Source organism: Haliotis rubra, unplaced genomic scaffold (genome assembly GCF_003918875.1).
Source record: "Haliotis rubra isolate DU_JTF1 unplaced genomic scaffold, ASM391887v1 Scf498, whole genome shotgun sequence".
NCBI classification, from domain to species: domain Eukaryota; kingdom Metazoa; phylum Mollusca; class Gastropoda; order Lepetellida; family Haliotidae; genus Haliotis; species Haliotis rubra.
The window spans coordinates 813819-825494 of record NW_025767188.1 but is presented as its reverse complement, the minus strand read 5'-3'; the positions used below and the strand labels follow the sequence as shown (position 1 = coordinate 825494).

The window sequence follows — 11676 nt, the reverse complement described above, 5'->3', positions numbered from 1 at the left end:
GTCTTTTAATATCCAAAGACTGAGATGGATGACAGGCCTTTGTGGGTTTGAAAGATCGTGCAGGTGTAAAACATGTAGACTAGGATGTTTCTGGGCCATGTACACACGGGAGAGTTGAGTGTACCGGCAAAATGCGTTCTGTTCAAGACGATCAGCACCTGTTAATATATGACAGTCTCTCCATAACCAGAATCCCATGGAGAATTAAGCATGCGTTTCGTGACTTATGTTAACCACATGCCAACATTAATCAATCATGAGGGTCAACGTGCGGATGTCATGTCCAGGAATTCTGATGGACTCCGGTCGCCTTCTTGTAATACCTACACAGCAACATTCTCGTCTCGTACACTTCAGTAGCTACTCTTAAATGTCAAACGTCAGTACAAAAAAATGTGAAGTCTTGACCTTCCTCAGAAAAGTTAGGGGTGATTTAACACCACTTTTAGCAGTATCATGGCGGGGGACACCTGAAAAAGGCTATATACGTTGTGCCCACGTGGGAATCGAACCCGGATCTTCTGTATCACAAGCTGAAGAGTCAACATGAACAATTACCAGGTGCTTCATGAACTTGTTGAGTGTAGCAAATCCACAATAAGATAACAAAGTGATTTATCCCTTGTCGAGTAAGTAATTGTAATCATGCAGTCGTCGGTATGCCAGCTATATTGCTGAAGCCGAATCGGGCATTCAATCGCCCTTTCGGCAACACTCGTACCTTTCCGTAACATGCAAACAGCTTGTGCGAGGGTGACACGAGTTGGTCCGGAAGGAACCACGTCAACAACCCTTTATGATGTATCTCGCCTGGTGCTCAGTTTCCATCTACACTGGTCAGCTGATGCCTCAGGTAAGTGTGTTGTCACAGGGCTACCTTCGTCTATTCCAGTTATAACGCCACACACCTGTCCTACTGTGTACAGGTAACACTACAATGGTTCATCTAACTGTTAGGTCATCTCCAGGCACATTCTCAAATCCGGGCACCTGATATACTGCAATATTTAGACTGAGCACGGCGTATTATGTCTACTTGCATTACTTCCTTGATGAGCTTCTTGACCTCAATACTGAGATTTATCCCGATTTATGTGGATGTATGTATCGTGTGTATGTTATCACTTCATCCTACATCCTTCTAATGCTTCTAAAATACAGGATTGTTTATGTGTAATGTTGTTGTTGCATGAATGTTGTGGTTTGTTTTGTGGATAGTGGACATGGGCGTTAAAGGGGCACTGATCCAGAGCGATTAATGTTTCCAGCCAACAGTCTAATTACGAAACCAAGCTGCAGGCTGGTCAGCACCTACTCCGTCGACCGTGACGGACACGGGGACTGGGCTACTGTCCACCTTGGCAGAATTTCTTCAACCTAAACAGTGGGACATTAGGAAGGGTGGATGCCCATCAGATGCCGTTATTTGAAAATAACGGCACTTCTTGTGTGATTGTAATAAAGTATCCCAGCAGTGAACACAGGCCTTCGTGTTTTGCGAGGATTAAAGATTTTTAAAATATAAACAATGCTTCACAGTACAATACATCATGACAAGGCCGGACGCTTCGGTGCACCCCAAACCGACTGCTTTGCCGATCGCTACGCTACCATTGCATGCAATCGATTAAAACTTAATGTAAATATAATCATGGATGATTGGCCTATCGAGCACACTAATGACACCTACCAATTCGTTATTCTTAATTCCGCAAGTCGATTGAAACCCGGTTTTGACTCAACTAAACGATCTTGACGCAAATGGATGACGATATGTCCGTACCAAACGGGGTGTGGTCAAAGCAAGCCCTCTGATCGGCCAACGCTTGTAAATTTGCACATTCTATATAAATTCGCGGGGATATTTACTTTCATCGAGTGCTTGACTTGGAGGAAGTGTAAGACAGCAAGACGTGAAAGCTAACGGGACTGTATCGAATACACGGACCACCAACACTGGTGGACCACAAGGTTGTGTGATGTCTCCTGTTCTTTTCACCCTCTACACTTCCTTGATGGGCAATTTAGAAGTTGGGATGATGCAGAATGATACTCTTTATGGATATAAAACTCCTTTATTGTGAAAGGCGACGTTTCGACATAGATTTTAATATCGTTGTCAAGCAAGTGATGAAGACATTAGAACGACATTAGAATCTATGTCGAAACGTCGCCTTTCACAATAACGAAGTTGTATATCCATACAAAGAATCACCATTCTTCACCCTTTACACTAATGACTGTGTAAGTTCTAACTCAACCTGTTTAACTGTAAACGTTTTCAGATGATGCAGCAATTGTCGGCAAACTGAGCAACGCTGATTCCGAACAACTGTATATAGAGGACATTAATCAGTTCACGACTTGGTGTGCAGACAACCACTTACTGTTGAATGTCAAGTGTCTTCATCTCATGCGTAAACTCAGAAATTTTAATGTTATTTATCTTTGATGTCATCATTTTAGAGTATTTAGACCAAATTCTCACTACTTACATTCGTAATACAACCTCCTCCCTCAAGACCGTCGCTACCAAGTTCCAATTGTGAAAACTAAGAGTGAGTGAGTTTAGTTTTACGCCGCACCCAGCAATATTCCAGCTATATGACCGCGGTCTGTAATCGAGTCTGGACCAGACAATCCAGTGGTCAACAGCATGAGCATCGATCTACGCAATTGGGAACTGATGACACGTGTCAACAAAGTCAGCGAGCCTGACCACCCGATCCCGTTAGTCGCCTCTTACGACAAGCATAGGTTGCTGAAGATCAATATTCTAACCCGGATCTTCATGGGTCGTGAAAACTAAGAGAGACCGTACATCCTTTTTTCAAAGTACCATATCTCTTTTTAATGAATGTGAAGATACATAAATTTACGAATCTATGTAAATATGTTATGTATCTCTCCAATGTGTCAGTAGCTCTGTTGATGTAAGACACATTCCTAAAAAGGCAATAAAGTATTATTATTAATAATGTAGCCCAGACAGCGAATGGGACTTCTCCCAGGAAGCGCTGCCTAGTCGAACCCACCAAGAACTTTCCGGAGAATATGGAGGCTCCCCAACACTGCAACCTTCTGCATTACACAGGGTGTCAGAAGGGCTGTGCTCCTGGTAGAGCACCCAGGTATTCTCCTGATCTGCGCCAAGAGATCAGAAGGTACCTAACCAAGGGCACCAAGAACAATGGTGAGCCTGACAACAGTGTACTTGGGATGCAAGCGAGACATTTCAAAGGTGACGTCCGCATATTTAGCATGTTTTTCCTGAATCTTGCCAATCACATAGCTGTCAAAAACGACAGAAAATTCAATAATATAAATAATTTTCTTTGGCTTTATGAAAAAGACAAGATCAAGTTTGTTGGCTGGAATTCTTCTGAGGCTGTATATGGGCCTACTCTAAAGAAGTTTTAAAACACCATTTGGACCTCGGAGTCAAAGCCACAGGCTTGGCGAAGACGGTAATCTAATCACCGAGCCATGCCATCATGTCGTTTAAGATATGCTGTTTGTGCATTCACTTACAAGGTGTTGGACAGTCTCTGTAAATTAATTGTATAATCGATATTTCATATTGATGTTTTCTTTAAGAATCACATTTTGGCGATTGCGAGTGGAAAGTGACTGGTCCTGAGCAGCAACATGGAAGCTCTCAGTTTCATTTTTAAGACCCGCCGACTTCATCCAGGCGAAGGAGTCTGTTGAATTACTGTTCAGTTCCAAACACTGCATGTACACACGATGCAATGGTTTCTTAGAAAGCGTCTCCACAAACCACCAACTCTGGGCAGAGTTGTTGAAAGACTTCTCTGGTTTACTCCCTTCGCTGTACCGTTCAATAGGACATCGCCATTAAAAAAAAAAAATCAACCTTATGTTTCAGATTCTGTCCAACAACCTTGGCACGCTCAAAATAGCTATTGAATTCCTTGCTTTCATCATGAGTCTTGACATGCATCACCAGAGAATCATCTGATACGTAAAATGTGCCAAAGTACACAATAGAATTCTATCATGAAGACCCTCCACATTAATCAAACCCTGTGCTCCATAATTGATTAGCATATATCAACGATTAAGAGAGGAACGAGGGTGGTGGGCTCTGTTATCAGAAATGATCCTTCTGGTCATTCGGTCAAGACTCTGAATGTCTTGTTTTGTCTAATCAACAACTCCAAAGGAATAGGAAAGGATTGGCACAGCAAACGTATTGGTGGATTCGATCTTGTTTTGAGCGTTGAGCTCAGAGCTCCAGATTTTCTTTAACCAAGATTTATACTCGGTCCGAAGTTTGTCTTGAATTGGGGCATTCTGGAGCTTGTCTCCAACTTGCATTCCAAGATAGGTGTAGGCCTGATCTTCCACATGATGCTCAATGACTCCTCCCCTTGTAACTTGACCGATCCATCATTAACTACCTTGCCACGTTTCAAATGAAGAGTGTTACATTTGTCGAGTCCAAATGTCTTGCCAATATCGTTAGAAAAGGACTCGACAAGGAGAACTGCTCTTTCAAATTGATATCTCCTCTGGCAGAAGTTCGATGTCATCCATGTAAAGGAAAGGGCAAGAGGTTGGGAGATCTGTGCTGAGAAGGTCTGGGATGGTAACCCTCCTCTTTATTGATAAGAAAGCTCAAAGGATTTAAAGACAAACAAAAAGCAAAGGACAAAAAGAATCCCCAGGAATATACCCTTCTGAACAGATTCCGAAGTCTGCACCTGCCCTTGCCAGTACATCTCAAGTTGAGTCGACCAGCAACTCATTAAAGACTTGAGTAAATCAAGTAGTCCTCTCATGGAGGTCAATACAATGAAGAGACTTGAAAATCCATTCATTAGGGACAGGGTCACATGCTTTTGTAGTCAATCCAGCACATGGAGAGGTTTTGGTGATATATTTTAGCCTCTTCCAAAACCTTTTTTTGTACAAGAAGTTGATCCGTGCACCCCAACATCCCTTCCTTGCTCACTTCTGCTCTCTATAAATTATATCATTGGAAGAGCAGTAAGATTACACAAGTGTTGTCAAACACCCTGTGAATATTTAATTTGTGTGTATTCAAACATGTAACAGGGCGAATGTTTTGGGGATCAGTCGAGTCTCCTTCTTTGAAGGAGTATTGTGTGACCTTTGCAGAACCATGGAGGAACATCACTTTTGTCTAGAAGAGAACAGTGACACAGGTGAATAGTTTCGTGTACTGGCTTCGAATGCCATCAGGCCCTGGAGCTGTATTAGATTTGAACTTTTGATAATAAATATTGGTATGTTTATGTTTTGCCTGTTTTATCTTTTTGTAGGAGAGATGGCGACCTCCCAGAAGTTGACAGAACACTTACTGACATTGGGTCAGGACACGGACAAGCTGTGTAGGGCACTTGAAGATCTCCAGCTGGGTGAGATACACGTCCAGGATGACGATGTGCTGGACCTGAAGGCTGCTCCTGTGTTACAGGACACCATTAACGTGACAGTAGCAGGAGATGCAGGTGGAGGAGCCCCCGCTGACGTGACGGTGTTAGAGGTGAATGGTATAGACACAGTGGTAGTTACAGACTGCAACAACAAAAGTGTAAAGTCCTTCTACACCAGGAACAGTCAACCAGGTCACAGCAAGCTCAGTCTGGAAGGTGGACCATGGGGTATAACAAGGCTGAAACACAACCAGGTGGCTGTCACTGTGCTGGATACCAGTCAGATTGTAACAGTTGAAGTGAACCCTGACCTGGTGCTGCTGTCGACAATCACAACCAGCAAACAGTACTGGGGTATAACGTCTCTGACACCATCAGCACTAGCAGCAAGTGCCGAGTCCCCTCCCTGTGTTGATATCCTGGATATGTCGGGACACGTGCTGAGGTCAGTTTGTCCAGACCACGAAGGTGGACACATCTTATTGTGTCCCTGCTTCCTCTGTACCACGAGGACAGGAAACATCCTGGTGTCTGACAATGGAACCAAGTGTGTCGTGTGTCTGACCCTCGAAGGTGATGTGGTGTTCAAGTACAGACCTACAGGAGACACAGCACTGAAGGATCCTCTTGGTATCACAAGTACCAGCACAGGCGACATCCTGGTGACAGACACCTCACAACACAGAGTCATCCATCTGACACAGTCAGGACAGTTTGTCAGAAACATACTGACATCACAGGATGGTGTCCACCATCCATGGGGACTGTGTGTTGGTGGTCGTGGTCGTATGTACCTGTGTGCATCAGATGGAGTGAAGGTGTTTACATGCTGTAAGTGAGTGAACGTGTCACAATCCTTCCTTTCAATTACACATAGTTATATGTTACTTGGAGGGATGTGATGTGAAGCACTGTAGGAACATTGCACTCTGAAATAACATTTTACTCTTGTGCTTAAACTTATAGTCTAAACATTTCACTGAACATTGCCCTCTGGAATTATAATACCATTTTACTCCTGAGTTTAATCTTATTGTCTAAACATATTTCTGATTAATGTGTAAATTGTTTTCGACACCATATGGCTGAAATACTGCTGTTGTGACGTTAAACATTAACTCATTCAGAGTGACTCACTCACTCACTCTGACAAATCAACCATGACTTCGATGTGAATATAACGAACCATACCTGTTATAGAAGAACTCACCTTGAGCTGTAATGTGGGGCGGTGGGGTAGCCTAGTGGTTAAAGCATTCGCCTGTCACACCGAACACGATTCTCACATGGGCGCAAAGTGTGAAGCCCATTTCTGGCGTCCCCGTGTCGCTATTGCTGGAATGTTGCTAAACGTGGCATAAAAACTCACTCACTCACTCCAACTTCCTTCCTGCAATGTGATGGGCATTAGAAGAAGTGTCTGAGGCGTGTTTTGACGTTGACGTACACGTCGATCGACTTCATCCCATGGGTGTTCTGTCGGGTTTAGATCGGGTGATCGGGAAGGCCATGGCAAGACACTGACGTTAGAATTGGCAAGGTAGCGGACCGTAACGCGTGCTATATGTGAAGTAGCATTGTCTAGCTGGAACAACTCCGTCGGTCCATAATCGAAAGTATGTGACGTGCAAGGACTTTACCGATTTGCTGATTCCCCTCCCAGATTTGTGTGTACTGGATATGACATCCCACATCATGACACTGTCTCCACCGAATCTGTCGATCTGTCGAATGCAATTAGAGACAAAACGTTCATTTCATCTGCTTACTTGCTCTGCATGTTTTCTCTGTGACGTTTAGGCGAATATTTCCTCAAAGGCTTCCAAAACAAGGGGAAAGTTTAGATTGCCACCTTTTGTGCTGAAGCTGTTTACAATCACCAAAAGATGACGTTTTGGAATATTAGTTGTATACATTGATATGTGTATTCAACACCTGTTATTATTCTCTTCTCAACAGACATGTGATCTGCATGACAGGGCAGTAATCTTTGTGCACACCTGTCACAACTTACATACGTTAATCTGATCACATTTATGCCTACGGAAGTTCCGATCTTGTGGTTGCAGACGCCGGCAGAAGGTAACAAGCTGTGGAGGTGGTATTGCGGGGGATCATATTTCATCGGTACCAAGAGTAGCCAAACTAGTCAAGGTTTAGCAGCCGTTGTGACCAACCGATCACCAATTAGATACAGTAAGCTACTATTGCACGCATACACATGAATTGCTTTGCCAACTTGGGACTATGATATCTTTGAAGAGCAATAAAATACAGCAAACGAATGAATATTTTATCACAGTGAGTGAGTTTCGGTTTCAAGACGCTTTTAGCACTTTCCCAGCCAAATCACTGCGGGGACATTAGAAGGGGCTCTACACATTGTAAGTGTGTGTGTGCGTGCGTGTGTGTGTGTGCGTGCGTGTGTGTGTGCGTCCACGCGCGCGTGCGCGTGTGTGTGCGCGCGCGCGTGTGTTAATAGATACATGCAGTGTTTATTCCGACGTGTACAGTTATATACTCTCTGCCTCTCATCATTCATTCACCAGATGAAGGAGTAAGGATATACTCAGAAACGTTGTGTTCCTCATAATAAAGAAGTTGACATCCATAAAACTCTCTAAAACTTTCCAAGCCAATTTCGCTCAACCATACTTTTAATCGTAGTATATTTGTTATTTTGAATTTCGGCTAAATCTTCCTACCATCGCCAGCGGCTGAAGGGAAGGTGTAAATCCAACTAGGGTCCATGCAGGTAGCAAAAGTAATGTAAGTCCCCATGGTTCCTGGTATGGTGATCTACCTTCAGCTGTTGGCGATCTATAGCCTGTGATTTATAACGTATTGTCTACTTTAATTAAAATGTTTTAGTTTTCCATGCTAGTTTTATATCTATCTGTGATGCTCTAGTTATTTTACAGTCCGTCGATGACTGGTTATTTACCTACATGTATTTATTGTGTATGTCCAACATTTCTCGTCACTATATGGCTGAAACATTGCCGGGGTGACGTTAAATTTTAACTCACTCACTCACTCATCAAACTCTATTCCTTGTGTGTATCACTTCTAAATGCCATTCAAAGACCCGACGTGTAGATATACATAATGTACTTGACAACATACAAGATAGCTGTTGATATCATCAGCTGTTCAAGATCACTTTGGGCAACTAAGTATTTGTCTGAAAACGGTTACAATAGAAAACGTGTGTGGAAATTCAGGATTAGGTTTGACCATTAACTATGGTTTTATTGTCGTGTAATCAACAAATGCCTGGCTGAAATCAAGGGTAAGGATATATAGTATTTACATTGGACTTGTCAGGATAGGGTATGCGTCAGTTACCATGATGTAGTGTATATCAAATACTGCCTGGCTGAAATCAGGGGTAAGGATATATTGTATTTACATTGGACATGTCAGTGGGTCAGGGTATGCGTCAGTTACCATGATGTAGTGTATATCAAATACTGCCTGGCTGAAATCAAGGTTAAGGATATATTGTATTTACAGGACATATTCAGGGTATTTCACACCATGATGAGTGTATATCAAATACTGTCAAATCAGGTATATTGTATTTACATTGGACATGTCAGTGGGTCAGGGTATGCGTCAGTTACCATGATGTAGTCCATGATGAGTGATGAAGGAACAGTTCTGTCTGTCCAGGCAGATGTCCGTGTGTGTGTGAATGGTGCCCTGCAAGTCTTGGACCATGTGTTACTGAAACCAACAAGTATCAAGGAGATCCCCCTGTATCACACTCACGACTAGTGGTAGTGTAGCCTCACGGCTAGTGGTAGTGTAGCCTCACGACTAGTGGTAGTGGTGGTAGTGTAGCCTCACGACTAGTGGTAGTGTAGCCTCACGACTAGTGGTAGTGTAGCCTCACGACTAGTGGTAGTGTAGCCTCACGGCTAGTGGTAGTGTAGCCTCACGACTAGTGGTAGTGTAGCCTTACGACTAGTGGTAGTGTAGCCTCACGACTAGTGGTAGTGTAGCCTCACGACTAGTGGTAGTGTAGCCTCACGACTAGTGGTAGTGTAGCCTCACGACTAGTGGTAGTGTAGCCTCACGACTAGTGGTAGTGTAGCCTCACGACTAGTGGTAGTGTAGCCTCACGACTAGTGGTAGTGTAGCCTCACGTCTAGTGGTAGTGTAGCCCTCACGACTAGTGGTAGGTAGTGTAGCCTCACGACTAGTGGTAGTGTAGCCTCACGACTAGTGGTAGTGTAGCCTCACGACTAGTGGTAGTGTAGCCTCACGGCTAGTGGTAGTGTAGCCTCACGACTGGTGGTAGTGTAGCCTCACGACTAGTGGTAGTGTAGCCTCACGACTAGTGGTAGTGTAGCCTCACGACTAGTGGTAGTGTAGCCTCACGACTAGTGGTAGTGTAGCCTCACGACTAGTGGTAGTGTAGCCTCACGACTAGTGGTGGTAGCCCTCACGACTAGTGGTAGTGTAGCCTCACGACTAGTGGTAGTGTAGCCTCACGACTAGTGGTAGTGTAGCCTCACGACTAGTGGTAGTGTAGCCTCACGACTAGTGGTAGTGTAGCCTCACGACTAGTGGTAGTGTAGCCCACACGACTAGTGGTAGTGTAGCCTCACGACTAGTGGTAGTGTAGCCTCACGACTAGTGGTAGTGTAGCCTCACGACTAGTGGTAGTGTAGCCTCACGACTAGTGGTAGTGTAGCCTCACGACTAGTGGTAGTGTAGCCTCACGACTAGTGGTAGTGTAGCCTCACGACTAGTGGTAGTGTAGCCTCACGACTAGTGGTAGTGTAGCCTCACGTCTAGTGGTAGTGTAGCCTCACGACTAGTGGTAGTGTAGCCTCACGACTAGTGGTAGTGTAGCCTCACGTCTGGTGGTGTGTAGCCTCACGACTAGTGGTAGTGTAGCCTCACGACTAGTGGTAGTGTAGCCTCACGTCTAGTGGTAGTGTAGCCTCACGACTAGTGGTAGTGTAGCCTCACGTCTAGTGGTAGTGTAGCCTCACGACACGACTAGTGGTAGTGTAGCCTCACGTCTAGTGGTAGTGTAGCCTTACGGCTAGTGGTAGTGTAGCCTCACGGCTAGTGGTAGTGTAGCCTCACGACTAGTGGTGTAGTGTAGCCTCACGACTAGTGGTAGTGTAGCCTTACCACTAGTGGTAGTGTAGCCTCACGGGTAGTGGTAGGTGTAGCCCTCACAGTTAGTGGTAGTGTAGCCTCACGACTAGTGGTGGTGTAGCCTCACCACTGGTGGTGGTAGTGTAACCTCACGTCTAGTGGTAGTGTAGCCTTACGGCTAGTGGTAGTGTAGCCTCACGAGTCAGTGGTAGTATAGTGGTAGTGTAGCCTCACGACTAGTGGTAGTGTAGCCTCACGTTGCTATGTGGTAGTGTAGCCTCACGTATATGGGCCTCTGTGTAGCCTCACGAACCGTACGACTAGTGGTAGTGTAGCCTCACGACTACTACAGATGTAGAGCAGGTAGACCTCACGGTTATTGGTAGTGTATGATAGAGCAGGTAGACTACAGATGTTGTGTGTACGGTCAAATGATGTTGTGGTACGTCTGAGCTGCCTTCTGTTCAACAAGATGAACACCTGTTACTGGATTGACTTGACAACTGAGTGGCGAAAGGGAGATAACTCGTGATGACGTATTTATATGGAGCAATAAAATACAGTGAGTGTGAGTGAGTGAGTTTAGTTTTATGCCGCACTAAGCAGTATTCCGACTGTGTGGCGGCGGTCTGTAAATAATCGAGTCTGGACCAGGCAATCCAGTGATCAACAGGATGAGCATCGATCTACACAATTTGGACATGTCAACCAAGTGAACGAAACTGACCACCCGATCCCGTTAGTCGCCTATTACGACAAGCGTAGGTTACTGAAAATCAATTTTAACCTGGGTTTGCAAGGATCCAATAAAGTGCAGCGAACGAATGAATAGTTTATCACCATTTGAGCTGTTCCCGTGTGTTGTAAATAGATTTTTACAGTTTACATGCCTACTTGATGGTCAACGAAGCACTCAGTTTTCCAGCCACATGTTGATGACGGCAATCTGTATATAGTCGAGTGTTGGCCGGATAAACGAGTGGTTGCGATTATGGCAGCACCCAAGCAGTCCGTGTATGACAACAATTATTCTTCCAAGTGACGGAACCTATTCATATAGTCCCCACGTACGACAGACAGATGTTCCTTGATCCTTGATAACCAGAATCTCATGGTGAATGAAGCATACAGTTCG

General features: G+C 44.4%; 1 protein-coding gene across 1 annotated transcript in view; it reads left to right on the top strand.

The window, feature by feature from the left end:
- The first annotated feature begins 764 nt into the window (after positions 1–764).
- Positions 765–11676, top strand: part of LOC124291625 — a 94019-nt gene continuing 83107 nt past the window's right edge. Inside the window, exons 1-2 of the mRNA XM_046728679.1 lie at positions 765–853; positions 5310–7521. Of these exons, the coding sequence (XP_046584635.1) occupies positions 5315–6262 (948 nt within the window). The 5' untranslated portion in view covers positions 765–853; positions 5310–5314 and the 3' untranslated portion in view covers positions 6263–7521. The remainder of the gene's footprint in view (positions 854–5309; positions 7522–11676) is intronic.